The 24,243-nt window shown below is 54.2% G+C and overlaps 2 protein-coding genes across 3 annotated transcripts; both read right to left on the reverse strand.

Annotated features, from left to right (window-relative positions):
- Positions 1–3,494: 3,494 nt before the first annotated feature.
- LAG3 (lymphocyte activating 3) lies at positions 3,495–8,804 on the reverse strand. 2 transcript variants are annotated; one of them, XM_063080061.1, is made up of 8 exons: positions 8,747–8,804; positions 8,304–8,448; positions 7,685–7,974; positions 6,834–7,097; positions 6,168–6,443; positions 4,392–4,634; positions 3,974–4,104; positions 3,495–3,665 (listed from the first exon to the last, which is right to left on the reverse strand). In XM_063080061.1, exons 1-8 carry the CDS (start codon positions 8,802–8,804, stop codon positions 3,495–3,497), a joined length of 1,578 nt encoding a protein of 525 aa, XP_062936131.1. The 2 variants fall into 2 exon arrangements, with proteins under 2 accessions (XP_062936131.1, XP_062936134.1); XM_063080064.1 differs by lacking the exon at positions 4,392–4,634.
- A 1,886-nt stretch (positions 8,805–10,690) lies between these two features.
- PTMS (parathymosin) lies at positions 10,691–17,087 on the reverse strand. The gene is made up of 6 exons (XM_063113985.1): positions 17,046–17,087; positions 14,823–15,404; positions 11,922–11,993; positions 11,626–11,704; positions 11,407–11,468; positions 10,691–11,244 (listed from the first exon to the last, which is right to left on the reverse strand). The coding sequence occupies exons 1-6, from the start codon at positions 17,085–17,087 to the stop codon at positions 11,194–11,196; spliced, it is 888 nt and encodes a 295-aa protein (XP_062970055.1). The 3' UTR covers positions 10,691–11,193.
- Positions 17,088–24,243: the final 7,156 nt, after the last annotated feature.

Genomic DNA, 24,243 nt, shown 5'->3' on the forward strand with positions numbered 1-24,243 from the left:
GTGGCAGCAGGGGCTCATGCTGGAATCCCAGCACCTCTGTGTGATGGGGGAGGGGGGCAGTGATCTTTCTGGGCCTGCCCAGGTCCCTCCCCTGCCTCGTGGAGCTGAGAAGACCAGGTCAGGGGAGGAGAAGCCCTGGCAATTGTGATCACATGTCTGAATGCTCACAGCATGGCCTCTTGTCTGACACTCTTGGCTTGCCAAGGCCCTGGGCCTCCTTTGACCTCCGGAGCTTCTGGATAACAGACAGTGGAAGAGGCGGTCGGGTCCGCGGTTGGGTCTGTGGTAGGGCTGGGGGTGCCCCTTCCCTCTTCTGGCCTGTCTTTGTTTCAGGTTCAGTTCCCCCCCGTGACAGGCTGCAGGACGGCCCTCAGTCACTCCTGCCTCCCTCAGCTCACAGCCTTATGTTGTTCCCCCATCCCACACATTGTCCCACAGTTGGTCTGTGTGACCAGTAGAATAAGGGCAGAAATAATGGTATGCTGCTGCCAAGATTAGGTTATAAAGAAATGGTTGCTTTCTTCTCGTCCACTCTATCCCTCTGGGAGAAGCCAGTGGCCCTGTCGTGAGAGGCCCTATGAGGACGCCCACGCGGGGAGGACTAAGGCCTCTGGCCAGCAGCCACCTGCATGCGTCTTCTTGGAGGCAGATGCTCCAGCCCCAGCCAAGCCTTCAGATGACTGCAGCCCTGGCCCACGTCTTGCCAGCAGCTTCAGGAGAGAGCCTGTGCCAGAACTACTCAGCCAAGCTGCTCCTGTATTCTTGACCATGTGGTTATTTTCAGATAAAAATAAACCGTAGTTTATTATTTCCAGTTACTAAGTTTCAGGGTGATTTGTTATGTGGCTATATTATCTAACATACCCTCTTCCTTCTTAATGAGGACCCAACATGATCCCCACCCACTGAAGGTCCCTGAACCCCCGTCTGTCCCCCCCATGCCCTTCCCCTCCAGGACACCAGCCTGGAGCACTAGATTACAGATGAACTTGGAGATGCAGAATGAATTGACCTAGTTCCCTGGAGGCTTTAGGAGGATGTGAGAAGGGCTGGAGATTATTCTTCTGGGTGGGGAGTGGGGCTTTGTGGGCAGAGGGGTGGGGACAGGAATGTCACCCCCAGGAGAGACCCCCCACAGAGAAGCACTGTAAGCACAAGACCTCATATCCCCTCTTCCTTCCACCCTTTGCTCTTCTCTTCTCTGGGGAGTGGAGGAACAAGGTGGCCCCTCACTCTGCCTCTGTCCTCTCCCTGTCCCCTACGTAAAAGAACAAGGGGAAGTCCCTGCATAGGTCCCAGTGAATCTTCAATGACTACTTTCATAAGCCCAAAGAACATAGGATATTATCTAGTAAAAAGGGAAAATGCCGCCCACAGAACTTTCCAGAAAACCTCTGCCCTATTAAAACATAGGGGCTTCTAGGGGCCGGCCCTTGGCTCACTTGGGAGAGTGTGGTGCCAATATCACCAAGGCTACGGGTTGGATCCCTATATAGGGATGGCCAGTTAGCTCACTTGGGAGAGCCTGGTGCTGACAACACCAAGTCTAGTGCAGATGACTGGTAAGATCCCCTTACCGGTCATCTTTTAAGAGAAAAACAAACAAACCCAAAACATAGGGGCTTCTATTAAGCTGAGGAGTCTCCACAGCAGTTGTCCCCACCCCACCACAAAGGGTGGGGATGATGCTTTGGAGGCTTCTAAAGGGGACTTGAGGACTTCACTTTAGAGTGTGGTCATCCCTGACGAGTGCCAGAGCTTCCTCCTTTCTGTGCCCATTTCTCCACTGGTGACAAAGCAAGAGGCACCACCACCCGTTGAGGCTCAGAACCTCAGGTTGCCTTAAATGTTTCATTATTCAAGCTTCAAAGGGTGCCCTTCTCTCCCTAAGGCTCTGCACAGAACAAAGGTGTCCCTTTCTCCATTCTCTGTCCCCAAGTCTCTGGCCATTTTGTCTCCACAGGCACAGGTCTTCAGCTTCATGGCTTGTCTCTTTGTGTCACTTTGCACACAGGCTCAGTGAGACATGGCATGTGCATGTGCCACCATGCACCTCCTGCAGGCTTGCACCCAGTTGCTTTCAATATTTTCTTCTCCTGAGCGGGCTGTCTGCAGCCTAAGTCCCAAGCCCCATGCTCATTGCAGGCAGAGGTCTGGGCCTAAGCCAGCCTTGTGGATGCCGTGGGCCAAGGCCACGAGCATTTTCTGCTGCAAGAATGCACTCTCCAAGACAGACAGACAGAGAGGGGGCACAGGTGGGCTTGAGGGTCTTCAATATCACTATTGGCATGACCAGAGCAGGCCTACTTTGTCCCTCACAAGTATGTCACACATGTGGAGCACTACACAGTTTTGTGGGGGTTTTATTGGCTGCAATATTTCACAGTTTTCAAAATTGTTTTATTATCTGATATTCACCACAATCCATTTTGGTGGGTCGTTATCATTACCCCACTTACTAGGTGAGGAAACTGAGGCCCAAGGAGGTTGGCTACAGGTACATCAGCAGAGCTGGAATGCAAAGCTGGGGCTCCTGCCTCACAACAGCAGCCACGCCAGCTGTCTTGCTGACCACTGTTCTCCCCGCCTGCAGTCTTTGTCCACAACCCACCCCCTTGTCGGACTTGGATTATAACCTTGTGGGGGGCAGGAGGAGGGTGTCCAGGGCTGTATCTCCTGAGGCGTGCATTTTTCATTCTCTCTCCTGAAGGGTGCATAGGACGCGTGACAGCTGCTGGCTGCACACTTGTTTGCTGCACATAGAGCACTCACAGTACAAATGCAGTGCCTGCAGGGGCGGCGATCTGTGCTCTGCCCTGTCCCTGCAATGTTAAACCTCGGGCCTCCAGCAGCTGGACCGGTGACCTCTGGTGGGTTGTGACTAGCAGTGACCACTGGGTGGCAGTGTGTTCTCATGCCTGAGACCAGAAAAGCCGCCAAGGGCTGAGGAACGTGGGGGGTGGGACAGAAGTAGGAACCTCAGCCAGCTGCCCAGAAAGGTTGCGAGACCCAATCTCCTGGGGGACTTGACACGGCAGTGCTCCTCTGTGTGTGTGCACGTGTGCATGTGTGCACGTGCGCACAAACACGCGTGCTGCAGCCCACGGGCCAAGGGCAAGTGCTGAAGCGCAGCTGAGTGTGGGGTGGGGTGCGCCAGAGGGACAGAAACGTAAAGGAAACCAGGGCAGCCAGCACAATGTGGATGGAAGTTTGGAGAAGAGGGCTGTAGAGGTAAGGCTTTTTGGAGCTTCAGAAAAATGATGACCCAGGAGAGAAAGAGAGAGCAAGAGAGACCAAGGAAGAAACCGAAAGAGAAAGGGGAAGATGAGGGGATTGGTTGGGGAAAGTAGGTTATGAGGCTGGGGTGGGAGAAGGGAGCCCCCAGAGGCTGGGGAGAGACAGGAGCCTTCACTGGGTAAGAAAGAGCCAGACTCAGGCTTGCTGCTGACAGGGAGTTTATTTGGACTGAGCCACGGAGATCTGCGGCGACCAGCTCAGAGCTGCTCTTGCTCCGGCTCCTCCGGCCCCAGTTCCGGCTCCTGCTCTGGCTCAGGCTCCTCCAGCTCTGGGTCCAGCTCCGATTCTTGCTCCAGCTCCTCTAGCTTGCTCTGAGCCTGAGGAGGGTGAATTCCATGCTCTAAGGCAGAAAATCTTCTTGGTCGCCACTGTAAGAAGAGACGGAGAGAGAGACGGAGGGAGGGAGGGGAAGGATGAAAGGGAAGAGTAGGAAGGAGTCTGAGTCCCTTCCAGTTTTTCCCAGCCCCCCTGCCCTCCCCATCTGGTCCCAGGCCTTCTCTTAGCCTCTTCTGGCCTCCCCAGGCATGGGGGACCCCTAAAGTGCAGAGGATTATGAAAAGGCGGGCTCTGCAGGCGAGTTCAGGGTCTACTTTGATCATCCGCCCTGAGGAAAGGGAACCAGCACTCTGAGGGTAGAGGAGACGGAAGCCCGTGGGTGGGACCGTCCCGAGCTCACCCGTCTTCTCCAAAGGTGAACGCCAAAGGCTCCAGTCACCAAAAGGAGCAGTGAGACTACAGCAAGGATGAGAATGACAGGGAGATGGCCTGCTCTGAGGGTACCTGGGGCTCTCCCAGAGCGTTGGGCACCTGTGGAGAAAGTACAGGATTAGCCATAGGGTCAGGGCTGGCTGAGAAGGACATTTGCCACTCCCTCATACTTGACAGATGCAGTGAGGTCCAGAGACCATAAGGTACTTGACCAGGGTCATTCAGCCAATTAGTGGCAGAAGTGGGTCAGGCCTAGACAAGAGTTCGGGGTCAAGCCCGTGACTGGAAAGAAAAGAGCTGGGATGGGGGGCAGGAGGAGGTGGTCTGGAAGGGGGGTCATGACGATCACTCTGGAGTTGGGGCCATGGCATTTTGGGGCCTCAGACCTCGGCTAGACAGCTCTGTAGAGTACACCGCTGCTCCAAGAAGCCTCTCTCCCTGGTACAGCTGGCATTGCCAGGGTTGGGAAGGGAGCCCGGCCTCTTGCATCTCCAGCCAGGGTCCTGGGGAACTCTTCCAGGACCGGTTGTCCAGGACGCTCCACACAAAGCGCTCTTGTCCAGATGCTGGAGTCACCTCACAAAGCAGCTTCCCCAGGGAGCCGGGTAACCCAAAGGATTTGGGAGTCACTGAAAAAATTAGAGGGAAGAGATCTTTTAGGGTCCCAACCTCCTTACTTAATGCTGCAGGTTTGATCCTAAATCTCAATCACCCCGTTCTCACCTGGGTTCTGATTGAGTGAGGTTGCGGGGAGGAGATCAGGGGTTATAGCCAAATTAATCTCATTAAGACAACGCTCTGCTCAGAACCTTCCCTGCTCAAAAACTTTCCAGTCTCCCTATTGCCTTCAGGACATTGTTCAAACTAGCCCTGAAGGACCACATGAGAAATACTATTTCAGATTTCTTTATATTACTTTCTATTCAAGTGCTCAGGACCCTCACTATCAGTTAGGTGAGCTGGCCCCCAATATACCTTGCAATGTTCCCTCCTCCATGACTTGGCTCACATCAGTGACCCCTGCCTGTAGTGCCCTGAATGAACTTTATCCCCTTCTGGATGTTTAGAGAACAGTGACCTGACCCATTGATCTAGAGACAGAGCATTCTCAAAGTTGTGTAGTGGAGACAAGGTAGCTCAGAGGAGACAAGTGGCAGAGGGCCTGGATCTGACTGAGCACGGCATATGGGAGAGTGAAGATCTGCTGACACAGACCCTGAGTCTGGCACTTCCCAGCTTTGCGACTTTGAGAAAGTTCTTTCTCTATAAAATAGGGGTAACAATGTCTCTCCCATTGAGTTGTACACAAAAGCTGGCCCTCAAGAAGACATTGGACAGAAAGAATTGGTGGGCTTGCGTGACCGACTGGATGTGGGGGAAGCAGGAGGCCAGGTTTTAAGGTGAGTGGGGCACCAGTGGAGTTACTGACAGGCTGCCTCAGTCAGAGGACTAGTGTGAGGAAAAGATGGGGTTAGGGTGAGGCTGGGTGGCAGAGATATGCAGAAAGCAGGTGGAAATTCAGGCTTGGCCCTCAGGAGATGTATTATTTATTAGCTTACTCATGTATTCATTCAACCAATATACCTTATTAAGCACCTACTATGTGAGGCTGCTTTTATTGGCCACAGGTGAGGACCATAGCCATAGCTGATCTGTCATGGCTGATGGTTATTATCAATCAATAAACATTCTGAGCTTTTTTTGTTTGTTTCTTTCTGTGTTTGCTTTATACTGTCTTGGAAAACCCTTGCTCAGTAAATATTTGCTGACCAAGGGACTGATTTATTAACTCCTCCCAAACCCAGGCCACTTCCTGCAACTTTAACCCAAGCCCTATCCCCAAAGTGGACAAGGATTCTAGAAATACATTCCACCTCTTTTGAACCATTCAAACTTTTGCCACCTCTCCTTCTAACTTCTCACACCCTCCCACCAATTCAGAGCAGGGGAGTCCCTTAGACAGTGGAATGTTTCTCTTGTGACTCAAGCGGAGATTTTCAGTTTGGCTTCTTTATAATGGGGGTGAAAAAAGAGTAGGCCATAATAGGCAGCCTCTGGAATTTGTGCTCAGTGGCCTAGCATCCTGGGCTGAATGCCCAGCCAGCTCTCCCTGTCCTTGCTCCCCTGGGATGCGAGCTACTCCTTTTCCTCCTGGGGCTGACCTGTGATGACTGCCAAAGTGACAGTGGCACTGAGCTGTTGCCCCTGCAGATGGATGCGGCAGGTGTAGGTCCCAGCTTGGGCCTGGCTTACAGCCTCTAGTCGAAGGGTAAAGTTGCCATTGTCTCCGGACACCAGGAGGTCAGGGCTTCCCCCAGGAGGGGTCCACTTGGCAGTGAGGGAAGACTGGGTCCCTACACCAGGAGGCAGGCGACAGGGCAGCTCCACCCTGGAACCTGCTCCAGTGTACACTGTCAGTGGGGTTGGGGGCTCCAGACCTGGGGAGAAAAGGGAACTCAAAGTCAAAGCTGCGGGGGGCTGCGGCGGAGGAGTGCTGGCACTGTAGGGAGGGAGGCAGCAGAGTGAAGGAGGTGGTCCTGCTCACGAGGTGGATGAAGTGAGGATGCTCAGAAACCCAGAAAGTAGGCTGGGCCTGCAGGAGACCAAAGGCTGGCAAGTGAGGCTGGATGGCCAAGGGAAAGTCAGAAGGGGAGAAGGCAGTGGAAAGGCTGCCAGGAGAAGGGGGTTGGACAGGTGACAGAGAGACCCAGAGTAATCACAGGCAACAATAGCTGCAAGAACCTGGTTTGGGGACCTGGTTCAGGGTGGGTGGGGGGCAGGGCAGGAAGGGGTTGTGGTCAAGTGTGATCGCAGACTGGGGGAGTTACCCAGAACAGTGAGGTGGTACATGATGGAGACACTGAAGCCATCTCTGTAGGCAAGGACACAGCCCCAGGGCCCAGAGTCTGAGGGGCTGACTTGGGGCAGGAAGAGGAAGTTTTCAGCCAAGTGGTGATGGGGGGACTCCTGGACAGGGACTTGGCCCTGGCCCCGGAACCAGTGCACAGAGGTTGGGCGGTCAGGCCGGCTGAAGGAGCAATTCAAAATGACCCAGTCGGAGGTCCTGGGAGACCCTGAAGGGCTGGCAGTCACTGTGCAAGGAGAAAGAAGGCTTGATCAGCTCCACTGGAAATACTTTCCCAACACAGCAGACCAACAATGTCGTCGGAAGCTCCCGGAAACAGGGTCCTTGCTTCAGATTTCTCTTCTCCAACCGCCCCCCCCCCCAAGCTCAGTGCCTGGCACCTGGAGATGCTTAAAGTAAATCCCCCCAAATCTGCTTGGCCCTGTCTCCTGGCTCGAGTTTACTTGGCATCGTCCACCTTTCCCATTCACCAGGCCTTGCAAGAGGATCCCCACGAAGCCCACCCCTGAGCTACAGAAATGAATCACTCCAGCCCCACACTCGTCCCCCGTCCCCCCAGAAGCCGTGCCTCCCGCTGTGGGTGGGGGAAAGGGAGCCCGAGGGTGATGCATCTCTCCACACGGCCCTCCCCCCACGCGCGTGCCCTCTGCGGGCCCTTGCACTCCGCAGTCCGACTCCCCGGCCCCTTCCTCTATCCCTCGGGGGCTCTCGGGCAGGGCCTGGGGCGCCCTGTGCCCCAGCCCTTCCTGTTCAGGGGGCAGGGGGTATGGGGGCCTCCTCCCAGCCCTCTCCCCTCGTCCCGCCCCCACCTACTGGAGGCCTGGCCCACGCGCAGACGGAGGCGGCAGGCGAGGGCGCGGTCCCCGAGGCGCACCGAGGCGCGGTACTCGCCGGCGTCGGTGCGCCGAGCCGGGCGCAGCCACAGCGAGAAGTCCCCGCGCTGGAGGCCGCGCTCCTCCAGCTGCACGCGGGGCTGCAGGGGCAGCCGCCCGCTGCGCAGGCCTCCGGGAGCCACGCTCAGCACCGTGTAGCGGCGGGCGGAGGGCGCCACCGGGCGGAGGCCGAGGGCCGGGTCGCTGGGAGGGAGAAAGGGTGGAGTCGAGAAATCCAAGGGGTAAGACGGCTGGAGAGGACGCGGCCCCACCACCCTTTGAGCACGAGGAAGCCACCCCAAGAGCACTCTTGGCCACCAGCGGCCGCCACCCCGTCCGCTCCCACGGGGCCGGCACCACCCGCTACTGCAGGGGCCGTGCGGGCAGGTGTGAGGAGCAGTGTGCGGAGCAAGGGACGGAGGGGCCGTGAGGCATTCTGGCTTCGGGGGGACTGACAGCTCCGGGAGGGGACAGAGGGCGGGCTTGGTGTTGGGTTGTGAGTCTGATGCCACTAGTGCCTGATTGGGGGGTTCTGTTGCCAAAGTTGGGGTATGTACCTGTCCGGCTGATGCTGCCAAGTGACCCCTCCTCTTCGCAAAAGGCTGAGATCCTGGAGCGGGATTGTGGGGCTGCAGGGGAGCTGGGCAGGAGCCCCCTCCTGCGCCCACACGACTGGGACGTCTGCGTCGGGCCCTGGAGCTTCCACTGCGGGAGCGAAGGAGAGGCCGGGGGAGGGGACCATGAGTCAAGAGACTTAGGAGTAGAGAAGGAGCCTCAGTGTGTCCCAAGGAGAAACAGGGTGGAGGAAGAGCTTGGGTTTCTGCCCCTTTCCTGCCAAGGGGGTGGCCAAACAGAAGCTTCCAGGATGGAAAGACCGCCCCAGGAAGGCTTCGGAAGGCTCCGCGGCAGAGCTAAGGACTCTGGATCTTTGAGGCCGTACCGGGATCCCTGCTGGCCCCTTCCTGCGGGCCTGGAGGTCAACCCTCCCACCATCGCACCTTACCTGGAGCCACACACAGCAGTTGCAGAAGCAGCAAGCCCACGAACTGAGCCTCCCACATCTCCACCGTGGCCTGGGCCCCGCTGAGCCCTCCAAAGGGAGGATGTCAGTAGAGGGGTGGGGAGGAGCTGGGGGACCAGAGAGGAGTTCTGCAAAGAGGGAGGTGGAGGAAGGGAATCTAGAGGAAGAGGGCCTGGGAGGGAGGTCTGGAGAGAGAGTGGAGAGGGACCAGTGGTCGGAGGCTGGGATTCAGAAGAAAGCCGGCCGGATGAGGCAGCCAGAGGCTGAGGCAGGGGTGGGGGGTCCCAGGGAAGGGGCAGGGCAGTGGCAGGCAGAGCGGAGGCAGGTGGCTGTCGGGAGCTGGGATGCCGTTCTGCTGCTCCAGGGCCCTCGCCCCTGTCCTCCTGCCTTCCCTCCACCTTCCCCACTTCCCCTCCGCGTTGCCCGCCCCCCACACCCCAGGGCTCACAGTTTCGCTTCGCAGTGGAAAGTCTGAGGGGGCTGATTCCCAGCAGCATCACCCTCCAGCCCTGTGGCGGCGGCTCCCCTTGTTTACTTCCTCCGCCCTGGGTCTCCCCACCGCCCCCTCCCCACCCCTCCCCCACCCTCCAGGCTGTTCCCTTCCCCAGGGACCTTCTGCCCTTCTCTGCAGACCGTTTCTGCCCGGAACGCTCCACTTGCCCATGCTTAAGCTCTCTCCTCAGTCCCAGCATTGACACTTTGTTCGTGGCAAGCTCTTTCCTTGGTATTCATCTCCTTCCTAGTTCCCTTAACCTCCCCGAACTTCATCACCCCTGTAGACCCGTCTCCTCACCCATCCCTGCCATGTCTTCTGGGAACACGGTGGACAGGAAGCTTCACCGCACTCTCAAAGGCGGTAGGTCTGGGAAAGGCAGGCTAAGTGTGTTGTGGGGGCTGGAGAACAGCTACGTTGTGTTGTCTTCACGATGAGCTAGGCACTGTACTGGACACTCTACAGACAGTAACTCATGAAATCTAATATTTTCCTCCGTTGTACGGAGGAGGAAACTGAGGCTCAAATATAAGATAATTTGCCAAAGTCAGTAAGGGAGTGTGAAGACAAAAGCTGTGTGTGTGGACCTGTCCCTAGTGGCATTATGGGTGACTTCTAGTCTCCTGGGAAGAATGTTGTTGTCAGTGAGTGAGCCCCTCTCCCGCTTCCAGCTCACAGCCCTGTGCACTCAGAAGCTTCCCCCAGTCCAGAGGTTCTGAACTAAGGAGACACAACGGTGATGTAACAAGGGTGAGATGGAGCTGGAGAAATGCAGAATCCCGTAACAGATCAAACTCAAGAAAAACTGAGGCAGGTGGGGGCTAGGGAAGGAAGCCCGAGACTGTCAACTCTTGCTCCCCAGCTCGCCTGAGGAACCCAACTGGAGAGTTGGAGGGTGTGTGACAAGAACACGCAGCAGGCCTGGGAACCACACGAGGCCCTGGACTTCTCCCTGCTTAAACAGGAGCTCACTTCCTCCACACCAGGCAGAGGGCATCTCTGATGCCCCACAGCTGTCACTCCAGATCCTTGGAGGTTGAGACCCAGGCCTACCAGCCCTCTCTCGCTTCAGGGGCGGGACTTCCTGCTTCTGTGGCTGTTTCTATTTGCCTGGTTCAGCACAATAGCGCTGGTAGCTTTCCACTGGGCTCAGCAGTGTCAAGATCTTGTGTGCGTTAGCAGGGAAGTGTGTGTATTGTTGGGGAGGAGCATCCCCAAGAATCCAAAACAGGACGTAAGTCAGCTCTTGAAAGAAGAGCTGGGCTCCTGGTCCACCTTGGAGGGCTGACCTGGTCTACCTGAGTCCTGGGTGGGAGGAGTGTGCTGCTGCCTTTACAGAAGAGAATGGCCCCGAAAGGATGTGAGGCCAGCCACCCTCCTCCGTCTCCACCCTTTCATTGCACTGACTGGACCCCGGGAAAGCAGGAGACAAGTTAAAAACAGAAGCGCGACCATTTCTTTATTAAATTATACAAAAAGGGGAGGGGAGGGGGGCAGCTGTGGGGCTCGGGCCCCAACCCCGGCCCCACCCCGGCCTGGCGCTGTCTTGAGAGGTGGGGATCTGAGGGAGATCCAGGGGTCAGGCAGGATAGGGATGGGCAGGACATGGGACTGGGGTGCAGAGGTTAGGTAGGAGAGGCTACCAGAGGAGGTGGGGTTGGTGGGGGCAGGAGGAAGAGAGAGGGAAAGAGAGAGGAGCAATTGGGGACTGCTGGGGAGCTCAGATGGAGCAGGTCAGAAGGTGGGACAGTGGCAGAGTGAGGGTGGAGGAGCAGTGTCTGGAGAGGCAGAAAGGAGAAGGCTGGAGAGAAAGAAGGGGTGTGGCTCTGGGGCTGGGCCCAGCGCAGGGACCAGGTGCAGGGTGGCTGGACTTGTCTGCTCCCACCCCACCTCCAAGCCCCGAGGGCCCTCCCACTCCCAGCCCACTGGCAGGGGCTCATGCCGACGCCCCATTTTCTGTCTTCTGCCGCTTGGGATCTGCTTCGTCCTGTGGAGAAGGAAAGTTGCAGCACTTGTAAAATGGGAGAGGGGACCTCCCCCTGTCCCGGCCCTGCTCCAGCTCCATCCCCCTCCCGTGCCACCACAGGGATCTGAGTCCAAGTGCAAAGGGCTCCCTGACAGCCCCTCAGGCCCGGCAGCCAGCCCAAACCTCCTCTTCAGCAGCTCTCTTCAGCGCCGGCCCCTCGTCATCCTCTTCGTCTTCTTCCTCATCTGAGGAGCCAGAAATGTGTCATTGGGAAGGGCAGGAAGCTCTGGCAGAGACCCCCTGTGGTCGCCCTCAGCCCTGCTTCAGGTCTTCAAACCCACCCTGACTCTGCTCCTTTGAGCCCTGGTTTTTGCAGCCCAGCCTCCCTGCCCCTCTCCCCACCTTCTTCTTCCCCTTCCTCCTCCTCCTCTCCATCCTCAGCAGCCTCTTCTTCTTCCTCCTCAGCTCCGTTCTCCTCCTCCTGTGGGGACCAGGAAGGGGAAGAGGATCAGGCTGCTGTGCCTACCCTCACCATCACCACCAAGGGGATGGGGCATCAGGGTGGAGCGGTGGGGATGGGAGGGGTCAAGGGAAAGGCAGGATCCAGCTCCTCAAAAAGGTAACTGGAGGAAGAAGGGGATAACTGGAGGGAAGGTGGTGGGGCAGGTGCGGCCGGCCCCTGCCTGGCCCCTCCGCACCTCCACCACTTCTTTCTTCCGCTCCTTCCGGCTGGCCTTCTCCTCCACCTTCTCCTTCTTCTCCTTCAGATCCTGCAAAGGAGAAAGAGGTCACCTTTCTCTCGCCACAAGTAGCCTGCAGCCCATAAGCCCCTCCAGCCCTGGTTCTCCCTCTGCACAGTCCTTAGAGGAGTGTGAAATTGAGAAGGTGGCCACAGCTCAGAGACAGAACATAGGCCCTGGGGTCCTTACATCAGGGCTGCAAAGAAGCTGAGACCAGACACTTCCTTCCCCAAGACCCAAGGGGGGTGGGAAAGTGATGAAGAAAGGGCAACTGATTCCCACCCCCATCAAGTTCCTCCAAACCTCACTGGCTGAAGAGTTCAGCTAAGCAAAGCAAATCCCCTCCATCTGCGTACAGCTCTATGCCCCACCCCCTCGCACTGCGGCCGGCCGCTCTGCCTTTTGTCTACCTCTGGGGCCTTTTCCTGAGTACTCTCTCTCCTGGGCATCCCTCCCAGCTTCCAAGGCCTTTGTTTCTCTCTGTCTGTGTCTCCCTAATCCTCATGCTCCTACTTGACCAAACACTACAGGAATAGGGAGAGCATCCCAGCACATTCCTGGCACGCCCCTCCCACTTTTTCCCATCCCCATCCCAAAACAGTTCAAGTAGTGCTCTCCTGCCTACCTCCCACGGTGTATGCCTTGGTGTGGTGGGAGAGTAGAAATAGCCATTCCCAGTGGAAAGGTAGGTAAAGTAGGAGGAAAGAAACATGGAAGGGAAAGAGTATCTACCAGACATGGTAGGTGAAGACAGAGCAACAAACAAGGTCTGTGTCTGGGGTGAGAGATGGGAATGTAGATGGGGGAGGCACCTGTTTCAAGGACCCTCCCACCACACTGCCACCTTCCTCCCTCACCCCAAAATTCCAGCAGGCATACCCTTGAAGCCCTATTCTGATATGGCAGAGGGAGATGCCCATGTGAGAGTTCCCTCTGGACACCACACAAAAACTTCCAATTCAGATTCCAATCTTCTCCCCACCCCATCCCCTGGCAGGCACTGAGCAACACTGTAGGTGTCCTTGTGTGATCTGATCTGGTGTTGGTGTGCAAGTCTGTGTACCTGACTCCATGTGGACGGAAGTTTTCTGGGTTAGTACATCACCCTGGGAGGGTGTGTCTTTTCTGGAACAGGATAGGGGTTAGGAGAGGGGCTTAGTGCAGAGTGGCTGGCCTGAGGGGGACACCCAATTCCCTTCTCCCTTTGAGGGGAGCACAGAACACCTGACCCTCTCTCTGTAGGTTTCTTCTTCATCCCCCTTTGCTGTCTTCGTTTATTTGCTATAAGGTCAGTATGGCATTTCTGGTGGGCTTTTCCCTATATCCTGGGCCAGGAGAGCCAGAGGCTAGTCAGCTTCTCTTTGGGTGTCTCAGTACCAGGTTTGCATGGCCCTGGCCTGAGTTTCCCATCTGGGCTGATAAAGGGAGGGAGGGAGAATACCAGAGACCAAAGTCCAAAGGGCTGGACCCTTTCCTCCCTGCCCTGTCCTTCTGGTCACTGTCCCTCCATGATCCCTTTCACAGGAGAGTATGTGACCTGGACCCTAGGTCTTGTGCTAAGCAGCTCTCTGGCCTCATTTGGTCAGCACAGGCACAAACACTGACACAGGCTGACACCGATTCACACACACAGCCACAGAGGAGCCCACGCGATCCGGAGACACATGGCCCGGTGTTTGGACATTCTGGCACACACTCTTAAGACAGCACAAGGGCACAGTGGAGCCACTCTGCACTCACAAAGCGACAACATGGCTCCAGAACATCTACGTCTCCACATGCACACATGTAACTGACACGGGCAGTCCCACACGCTCGCTGGATTTCAGGCATACAAAGACACCTACTCAGTGAAGTCACATGCCATCGCACAGCCCACCGGAGGGCCACACAAGCACACCTTGTCAGATCTCCCACGTATCCCCTTCTCCCGCTGCCTTTCATCCCACTGGCTCCCCCTTTTCACTTCGCAGGCCTCCGGAGACCTGTGTGAGGCTCCTCGGCCACCCCCCACAAGATCGGGCTCCCAGCTCCCAAGCCCTGGCCGCATTAATTTCCCAAAGCGACACTCAGCAGGTTCCCTAGGGAAATTAGAGTAAGGCTGGAAGAGAGGCAAGGGCAAAGGGATGAGGCCGGGGAAGGGAACTGATGGGGGCAAGGGCAGCTCGATGCAGGGCCCAGCAGTGCCGGGCCTCAGGTTTTTCGAAGGCTATTCCCGCCCTCCTTCTGATTTTTAGGAATTCAAGATTCTTTAAGTAGGGGGCGGAGGAGAGGGGACAACGAAGAGAAAAGAAAGCTGAAAGCCAGCGGAGGAGAGGGAATGGAAGCAGATGGGCAGAAAGGAGGAAACGAGAAAACAGAGGCAGTAGCCGTCCGGGGAGAGAAGCGAGAGGCGGTCGGGCCGCGAGGGGAGGGGCCGCGAGGAGTAGCCTCCCCAGAGAGTCCTGTTTACACTTGAGGACCTCAAGCCGCTTAGCGGAGGAAAGGTGAGGTCAGACTGGAAGGAGACACGGGGAGACGGGCGCGGGGAGGGGCGCGGTGAAGTGAGCCGCGGAGAGCTCCGACGGGAAGCCGGGCTCGAGGCGGGAGAGGTTGGGCCGGGCAGGGGTGGGGGCGGCGGCGGCGGCCGGGCGCGGACCGGGGCGGCGAGGCCGGGAGCCGCGGCGCGGTGCGCGCAGGGCAGCTAGGGGGCGCTGGCGCGAGCCGCGCGAAGCGGGGTAGGCAGCGCCAGGCTGGGGAGCGGGGGCAGGGCGGAGGGGTCCGCCGGGACCCAGGCGGAGAGCCGCGGGGGGCCGTCGGACCGCGCCGAGCCCGGGGTCCGCACGGGGGTCGGGTCGCTGCCGCCGCCCCCGCCCCTACCTTGGCGCTCAACTCGGCCGCTGCCTCCACGCTCTTCTCCGACATGGTGCCGGGGCCGGGGCCGGGGCTGGCGGGGAGCCGGGGTCCAGGGGCCGAGACGGAGGAGCCCTGGACGGCGGAGGTTGGCCGCGGCCGGAACCTGGCGCGGTGGCGGCGGCGACGGTGACAGCGGCAGCGGCGGCCGCTCGGCAAGCTGGGTCTCTGGAAGAGGCGGCAGAGGCGCGCGGGGTGGGGCGGGGGCGGGTCTGGAGCGGAGACCCGCAGGGCTGCGGCCGTCCGGAGGGCGGGCGGTGGGGGCGGTGGCCGGCGCGCTCCGGCCGCGGTCGCTCGGTCTCGGGCTTTCGCCCCCGCACCAGTAGAGCTACCGCCGACCAGCCGCTGCCGCCCCCGGGAAGGGAACCCGCTTATGAGGCGGCGCTGCCCGACGGGAGGGGCTTCCCAGGGGTGGGGCAGGCGGGAGCGGGGAGGGGAGGGGAAGAGATGGGAGGGGGATGAAAGAGGAGGCTGGAGAGGTGGGGATAGGAGGATGAGAGCGGAGGGAGGCGGGAGGCAGGACCGGACCAGGAGGGGGAAGTGGAGAGACTGACGGCCGCGGAGAGAGTGGGGCGAGGAGGTGCGACGGGGTGGGGTTCCTGCGGGGAGGCACCCCTGCAAATCCCAGCCTACTGCCTGCAAGTGTGAAGTCTGCCTTTTGGGGGCGGACTGGAGAAGTGGCCAGAATCCTACTGACCCCCGCAAAAGCCCTGAGATTGTGCCGAGGGCTGGGTTGGGGAAAGCAGATGGAAAGGCAGGGCAGGTGTTTGGGAAACTGGGAAGCTACTTCCACATCACGCTGGATTTCCCCTCTCATCCTCGTCTCTATTCTCGGGGTGTCTTGAGAGGGGATGAGAGAGCAGAAAGGGGCAGCCCGGCCTTCTCCCCTGCCCAGACCGGTGGTTGTGACCCTTGCTGGGTTTCTTCCTGGCTCTTTGCTGTGGTCTGAGAGAGTCAAAGGCCCTCCAGTCTCCTCTCCTCCGCGTCTCCCCATCTCCGACCTTCCTCATTCGCCCATCTCACCTCACTCTTGTGTGCTTGGTCCTGCTACTTCTCTCGCTCCTTCCTCATTCACCTGTCCCCCCCAACCATCTGTATGTCACATCTCTCATTCCTCTATCACCTCTTCTGCACGTCACCCTGACCTTCCACCTCTGGTCTCTTTCCCTCTGTCTCCCGGACCACACTGTTCTGATCTTATCTGAAGCAGTCACCTGGCCCTGTATCCTTAGCCGATTTCCCCCAACTCCTTTTCATGTCCTCAGTTCTTACATTTTCCCTCTCTTTGCTTTTCTCTTTCCTCTGCTGCCATCTTCCCCAGCCTTTCTGTAGAATATTTGCCTCCTTTGCAACTACAATAGGGGTCCAGGTCTGGCGTTCCAACCCCGCCCTATTCCACACATCCTCCGCTCCTTGCCCTCAATCTCAGTATCTCTGGGCCAGTTTGAGAAGCTTGGGATTTCGAGAGGGGACAGGGGATGGGGTATGTATTAAAGGCGGGGAAGCAGGAACTGGCCGATTAGCTCAGTTGGGTAGAGCACGGCCTTGCAACACCAAGGTCGGTGGTTCGGATCCCTATACAGGCCAGCTCCCTCGAAAATAAGATAAAGGTCAGAGAGGGGGAAGGGGCGATAGGCTGGGGTTTGGAAAAAGATGTCCTCGGTGTTCGTCTAATTCCGTATTTGTCTGTCATTGTCATTATCATTATGCTTCATCTTTTTTTAAAATCATTTTTTTCTTAATTAAAAAAATGTTGGCTGATCATCATTCTCACTTGGTATCTGCGCGCTCAAATACAGCATCTTTTGGTCCGTTGGTGCACACACCTTCCAGTCCTTTCTGACTCTTCTCTCAGTTTCTCGATCTTGGTCTCCTCAAAAATCCTGGGTCCCCACCCGGCTTCTTCCTGGCCGTACTCTGTCCATCTTTCCCTGAGATCTTTCCGTGTCTCCCTCTCGATCTGTTTCTCTGACTCACTCACGGGCTGGTGTTTGCAGCCCTCTCGCGGTCCCCGGCTCTGTCCTCTCTCGCTTCACTTACCTCCCTCTCCCACCTCTTCCAGCCCCCCCAGTCTCCCAGTCTCGCTCCCGCCCCGTCAGTCTCTCCTCTCCCTCCCGCCCTCCTTTCCTCTGCCCTCTTCTCCACCTCCCAGCCCCGCCTGCTGTCTCGGACACCCTGCTGGGCTCTTACCCTGTTGCCCTGGTAACCGCCCCCCACTCCGGTCACCTCCATTCCCCTCCCCCTCCAATCACCGCCACCAACAACCTCCATCCACCTTCCTCCTATTTTTCCTGAGGGCCAATAGAAACCCTGTTGCCAGGTGGAATGCTCATTTGAATCAGCCAATCCCGGAGCCTAACTGCTCCCCCTGCCTTATATGGGGATGTGAGGAGGGCCACTCCCGCCACTCCAGCCCCACAGGGCATCAGCCCCTCCACCGTCCTTTCTCCCCGCCCTCAAGGGAGACGGGGACCCTCCCTCTCGCCCTTCTGTAAGGGCCTGGCCTCCCATTTCTCTAACTGGCACCACCAGGGTTAGCGTGGGGTGTGGGCCGGACTGTGGGCTGGGCCTCCGGGCCGGGGGTGGGAATGAGGTGTGCTTAGGAAAGGGGAGGCGGAGGGAGCCGGGAATTTTGCCCAGGGAGGGGTGTCTGGGAGCGGAGGCAGCTGCAGTGGAAAATTCCAGGGAGATGGAGAGGCAGAGAATGGGAATCCTGCCCCAAGGCCCAAGGGAGTGCCTTGAGAATCTAAGAGTTTGGACAATAAGGGTCCGCAGGGTTTCCAGGGAAAAGATCTAGGAAGCTGGAGACCTGGATCTAATTCCCTTCCTGAACGGGGGAAGCATCCCTTAGCCCTCCCTATCTAGGTGGACAACAAGACCCGCCTCCTGAAGCGTTAGCTTCCTAAGAGAAAAGGTGGAAGTGAGATTTGGGATGAATTCAGAATGCGTGGGGCGCTGAAAGCCTACCCCTCCCCTGACCCCTACCTTGGGGTGAGTCTCCGGGAGTCTGGAGCCAGTGGCACCTTTGTGTGCAACTATTTCTGAAGCTTTGTGGAGGCTTACCTATTCCTAGAATTCTAGTACTCCACAGTACAATTGAGAAGTTCTCCCACTAGTTGAATGGGGAAGCCCGCACTTCTTACACATTTTCTGAAGGTGGGGAATAGGAGACCAGGTGAGAACAAGGGAGGCCTAAGCCCCCTGCAAACTGTGACTCCTGGCCTGCCACCCTAGAAATGTACCTCGCTTCAGTTATTTCCGTGTCATTCTTAGTGAATTCTACGCCCCTCTCCAGCTTCCGGGATTTTTTCAGTTTGCTATTTATGCAATAGGCTAAGTGCTAAGGAATGCTTAGTTATCATTGAGAGCTGGGCCATCTCCACTCTTCTTTTTACTTTTTTATCCCCATTCCACTCTCAGTGGCCTCATTTTCTTTTTTTTGGTGGCTGACCAGTATGGGGATCCGAACCCACGGCCTTGGTATTATAAGGCTGCACTCTAACCAACGGAGCTAACAAGTTAGCCCTTGTGACTTCATTTTCTATCCCCCATTTTTCCTTTCCTTTTTTTTTTTTTTTTAAGTCTTTTCAAAACTCAAGTCAGTGAAGAGTTGAGAAGAGATGGACTCCTACAGAGTGAACTAAACTAGCCTAACTTTGATCATGTTTATTTTGAGTAGTTCCCCCCAGCACTGTTAAGTAAATAAGACATCTTCACAACAACACTAAGACATAAACGTCACGAATGCTACTAGTCAGTCTAGGCAGTCTATCATCATCATATTCTACTCACATTTAAGTTGATTTAAACTAAAAACATTTAAGTTTTCTTTTTGCTCTCCACATCAAGCTTGAACTCTTGCACTTCAACCAACTTTTATTGTGCTCCTGCTAGGTGTTAGACACTGTCCTGTGTGATGGAGACACAAAGCTGAATGTAAAAGGCATGGTCCCTGCCCGCAAGGAATCCACGGAGAGAGCTAAGTCAGTCAAAGTACAACGTGGTGAGGGAAGTGTAGCCAGGACTCTCTTTCCACCAGTCATACCACACAGCACACTGTCTCATCTCCCGGGTACTCCTTTTCTGGAATGACTCCCTTATTTCTGCTCACTTTGCAAATCCTTATCCATCACTCCCATCATCAAACAGTCCTCCTTGCTCTTCCACCCTTATAGATGTCTCCTCCTGAGACACAGTAGTACTTAGCACAATGCTAGGCACAAAGGAGGAAGAGCTCAATAAATTTCCTATCCCGGAGACACTATTTTTGACTCTTAATCTCAGAGCCCTCCCAACCTTCTTTCTTTAGGTCAGCTGGGAAAATATTCAACATGCTGCCAGGATGCCTGCTTGCCTCTGTCTGACTTGTGGTCTTCTCACTAACTACTCATGTCCTGGTGGTCACTGTCTATCTTCTATGGTTTGAATATCACAACCAGAATTTTTATGGCTCTCCTACTTCTCCAGGAACTTTCTCCCCAGCAAAAAGAATTGGTTTCACCATTGTACCTCTCCTTCAGATTTTTTGAATGGCTTTTCTTATTCTCTGTGCCCTTCTTTATGACCTCTTTTGCTTTTACACCTAGAAGAGGTTGCTATTGCCCAACCCTCCCCTGTCCTCCTTTCAATTTCTCCCCCACGTGCACTCGTGCACTCTTCCAAAAGCCTTCACGGGCCTTCAAAAGAGTCCAGAAGGAAGACAACATTTATAAGTGCTTTCCACCTCTGTCCAATAAACCTTTCTGTGATGACAGAATTGCTCTTTATCCACACTTCCCAATACAGTAAGCACTAGCCACTTGTGGTTATGGAACACTTGAAAATGTGACTTGTGCAAGTAAGGGACTGAATATTTAATTTGATTTAATTTTAATTAAATTTGCTACCACATTGGACAGCACCACTTTAGACCTTGGCCCTAAACAGCTTTTTTTTCCCACCTTCTTTCCCACCTTCATCCCCAGTGCTCTGTAAGTAGAAAGTCAGACAGCAACTCTGGCTGCTGTGTTTAAGGTCATCTGGGCCACTGTCATCATGTACTTTACCATAGGTGTGTGTTTATTGAGGGTTTTCACATTTATACAGATTAAACAGACTGTGTGGCTGATTCTGAGGATCAGTAAAGTGAAAAATGAAAAATTAGGGAAAACGGGACCAGGAATGACACCTCAAGACTTATTTTGCCCAAAAGGTAAAAAACTGAGGGAATACTTAATAACCAGGAGGAGACCCTAAGCTATTCCATCACGCACTTTTATGGTTTTAAGTCGCACTGCCCACACATACCTCCAACACTGATGACTCTAGCATCCGTCTCTAGCCCTGGCTTCTCTCCTGAGCTCCAGAGTCATGACTCTAATTCCTTTCTGTTCGTCTCTCCCTGGATGCTCCACAGCTCTTCCAACCTAACATGTTCTGATTGACATTCCCTTGTGTTTCCTATTTCAGTTGACAGTACTGTCCTCCACCCATTCATTTGTGCCAAGGGGTCATCCTAGACTCCACCTTTTTTTCCCCTTCCTCAATCCTTCATATTCCTTTAGTGCCTCCTCTTCTCTCCACCCCTGCCCTGCCTCTGCTCAAAGGGTCAACATCATTCATTGACTTCAAGCTTAAGCTCCTTTGGGTTTTCAATCATAATCCAAGAATTTTTCTATCCTCAGCACCTATCTCCATACCTGCCATTTTGTAGCTCAAAAATGTTTCCTGAAATGCAAACAGACTTGTAATTTCCCTACTTAAAACCTGATTGCTTCCCCAGGCCTACAGGGTAAATAAATCCCAGAATCAAATAGGACCCTTCAAGGTCTGCTCACTTTTAACTTCTGCAGCCTCACCTCTCTCCACTGTGATCTCAAAAGTTTTGCTTCAGCGATTTTTTTTTTTTTAACTACTCATCGTTCCTCCCAAATGAGGCATACCCTCTTTGCCTTTGCACTGACTGCACCTTCTGCCTGGAATGCTGTCCCTGGCTTTCCCACCCCTCCCCCTGAGTTACTCCCTCCCTCTTCTAAACCACTTTTGCCCTTTTAATATCCATCTTTCTTTCCTTTTTTTTTTTTTTTTTTTTTAAAAAGATGACCAGTGAGGGGATCTTAACCCTTGGCTTGGTGTTGTCAGCACCATGCTCACCCAAGTAAGCCAACTGGCCATCCATATATAGTATCCGAACCCGAGGCCTTGGTGGTCTCAGCACCGCACTCTCCCAAGTGAGCCATGGGCTGGCCCTTAATATCCATCTTTCTATTGCAGCCTGCATCACAGGATTATAATTGATTACAGTTTGGCCACCCTCAGTAGGCTGTGAACCCTCTTAGGCGTCTTTTTAGCCCCAGCACCTAGCTCTATGCTTGGCACATAGTAGGAGCTCAATAAATGTGTACTGACCTGAACTACCACACGGTTAGCACAAACTTCAATCCTTAATGCCCATGTTAATCACAAGACATCCCGCCTCATCCAGGATGTCTTCTTGAAATGATTAAAGGACAGCTTCAAACTCCAATGCTAATGCCAACCACTAGTGTTAGCATATCTACCCAAGATGGCCTATCATCTAATATCTTATGGTCAAACTGGGTGTGGAATTCACTTATTCCTGCTGTCCACATCTCCTCCTGCCTTAGGTGGTAAGGCTGTTCAGGTCAGTTATCCTGTGCAGCCACACGGTCAGGATTTTCCAGCCAGTCACAATTTTAATATATTCTCAAAACAGTATTTGTATGTACTCAGTACAGTGTGGCAAGCAGAATGGTCATTTATTTCTCATTCAGTTGCTCAAACCAAAAACCTTGGAGTCTTCCTTGACTCTTCTCTCTATACTGCATCTTTGTCTATCAGCAAATTTTGTTAGTTTCATCTTCAAAATATATCTAGACTCTGACCACTTCTCATTGCCTCCACTGCTTCCAACCTGCCCTGAGCCACCATCATGCCCCATCTGGATTATAGCAACTGCATGCTAGTAGGTCTTTCTGTTTCTGCTGTTGCCTTGCTGCCCCACCTCCCCGAAGTCTATTCTCCATACAGCAGCCAGAGCTATCCTTTGATAGGTTTTACAAGGGCTTACAAAGTCCCACATGATCTGGCTTCCTTCCTCTTCTGTGGCATTGTCTCTCACTACTGCTCTTTCAGGCATATTGGCTTTCTTGTTGTTCCTTGAAGACAGTAAGCATACTTCTGTGTCAGGGCCTTACACTTGCTATCTCCTCTGCCCAGAATGCTCTCACCCCGGCTATTTCCCTCACCTTATTCAGGTCCCTGCTTAAATGTCACTTTATCAGTGAGGCTTTCTCTAGTCACCTATATAAAAAAGCAACCACCACCTCCCAGCTGCCTGCCTGTCTCTCTATCCCCCTTCTACCTTGCTTTATTTTTCTCTATATTATTACTCTATCTCCAGAGCCATGAACAGTACCTGACACATAGTAGGCATTCAATAAATATTTGTTAGACAAATGTGGATATAAAAATCAAACTGAAAAGCTGACTTTTTAAAAACTTTTTAAAAATGCTCCTGAGCTACTTTTCAATATCACTCTGAGGTGGTGGTGTCCACTCTCTGGACCTGGGGGCAGCTTAGTGCTAATTTTTAGGGTTTCTCTACCTCCCCCAACACATGTGCACATACACACACACACTCAGTCACACCCACTCACTTTGGCTCAGACAAGAAGTCCCGACTCCCCTAACTCCCACAACATCATTGCTCCACCCTCACTCTGTTCAAATATCCAACTGCCCTGGGATTGTTCCGGATGCATGACCTCACATCTAAAGAAGGCCTCTTTTCTGGCCCAGCTCTACCCTCTCAAGGACTTCCTGACTTTGGCTCCATCAGATAGAGCAGTGAATGTAGGAACCGCTTGCTTTCTCTTCCTTCCCAATAATCCTTATCCTCCTTTCGTTAAGCCTCACTCCTGGCAGGGCCCACTTCCCTCCCACATCTATCATCTGTGGGACACTCCAGTGACTGAGGAATTCCTATTCATCACAAATTCATTGGAAAGAGGAAAGAAAGGAGAAGAAAGGAGGGAGGGAGAGAGGGAGAGAAGGAAGGAGAGAGAGAGAGAAAGGCATGGAGGAAAAGGAAGGATAAAGAAGGAAAAAGAGAAGGAGGGAGAAGAAAGACACAAACTCTGGTTACTTGTAAAATTGTATCCCTTCTGTTCCTGGAGTAGACAGCTGCCTGTACGGTAAGTCTCTGGGAACTCGGAAAATGGCCTCTTGCATCCCCTCCTTTATCCCCACCTATTCAATAATTTTTTTTAACCTGGGACAAAACCCAGATTTTGAGCTTTGTCTCATAATTAGAAGCTAAGTTGTAATGTGAAAATATTCCTACGTCATAAATTTAATTAATTAATTAATTAATTAATTTTTTGTGTGTCCTCGCACTCAGCCAGTGAGCGAACCAGCCATCCCTATATAGGATCCGAACCCGGGGTGGGAGCACTCCTGCGCTCCCAGTGCTGCACTCTCCCGAGTGCGCCACGGGGTCGGCCGGTAATACATTTATTTAAAATCAAGAAAAGGTAAAAATGACTGATACCAGATTCTTAACTTTTGGAAGGAAGAAGAGAAAGGGCTCTATGTACCTAAAGGCAGTAGGTAGAAGATACCAAGTAATCGAAAAAGAAAAAAGGAGGCTAGAAGAGACTATGCCTTAAATTGGCAGGGACATTGTCGGATACTTTTGTATCTATGCTTAGTACGGTGCACCTAGGACAGTGCAAGGCCTCACCAAACATCTTTGACTGGTTGGACATATTGTCCAACTTTGCTTTTGTCAAACTTGCTTTGGAAGGAGGAGAGTACAAAGAAAATTTGGGGTAAGTTCTGGACTACGGAACCCTAAAGGGGTAACTTTTTTTTTTTTTTTTTTAAAAGATGACCAGTAAGGGAATCTTAACCGTTGACTTGGTGTTATCAGCACCATGCTCTCCCGAGTGAGCCACGGGCTGGCCCAAGGGGTAACTCTTGATCACATGTCAAACTACTTTCTCTTGGGCCAAGAGGAAAAGGGGCAGTTGCATGGTGGGATATCCAGAGCTTCTGGAAAATAAAAGATTTTACTAAGTTTCTTCCCCAGAAATACCAATGAAAAACAAATTATCTTGTATTCTGTCTCTGTTTTACTTGGAATTTGCCAGTCTGCCCACTTATATCTTAATTATCTGTCTCTGTTCCCCCGTCTTTAATAATGATCAAATCCAAAGAAACGTAAGAAGCCCTGCTCCCCGCACCTTTTCCTGAATCACCAGGGATCCTTTCCTCCCTCACCCCAAGGGAGTTATTAGGAACAAGTCTTTCTCATGGGGTCAGGCTCCACACAGCACTAATATGGCTAACAGCCAGAGTAAAGAACCAGGGAGATCTGGAGCTTGGA

Source organism: Cynocephalus volans, chromosome 1 (genome assembly GCF_027409185.1).
Source record: "Cynocephalus volans isolate mCynVol1 chromosome 1, mCynVol1.pri, whole genome shotgun sequence".
NCBI classification, from domain to species: domain Eukaryota; kingdom Metazoa; phylum Chordata; class Mammalia; order Dermoptera; family Cynocephalidae; genus Cynocephalus; species Cynocephalus volans.

Coding starts and splice junctions, on each gene's coding strand:
- LAG3 (XM_063080061.1), bottom strand. CDS start 8,804: ATGTGGGAGGCTCAGTTCGTGGGCTTGCTGCTTCTGCAACTGCTGTGT. Junction 6,444..6,833: donor GTACCACCTCACTGTTCTGG/GTAACTCCCCCA, acceptor TTTTCTCCCCAG/GTCTGGAGCCCCCAACCCCA. Junction 4,105..4,391: donor TACAGAGCTGTCTAGCCGAG/GTCTGAGGCCCC, acceptor CTTTCTCCACAG/GTGCCCAACGCTCTGGGAGA.
- PTMS (XM_063113985.1), bottom strand. CDS start 17,087: ATGGAGGTGACCGGAGTGGGGGGCGGTTACCAGGGCAACAGG. Junction 15,405..17,045: donor GCGGTTACCAGGGCAACAGG/GTAAGAGCCCAG, acceptor CGCGGCCGTCAG/TCTCTCCACTTCCCCCTCCT. Junction 11,705..11,921: donor GGAAGAAAGAAGTGGTGGAG/GTGCGGAGGGGC, acceptor TGGTCCCCACAG/GAGGAGGAGAACGGAGCTGA.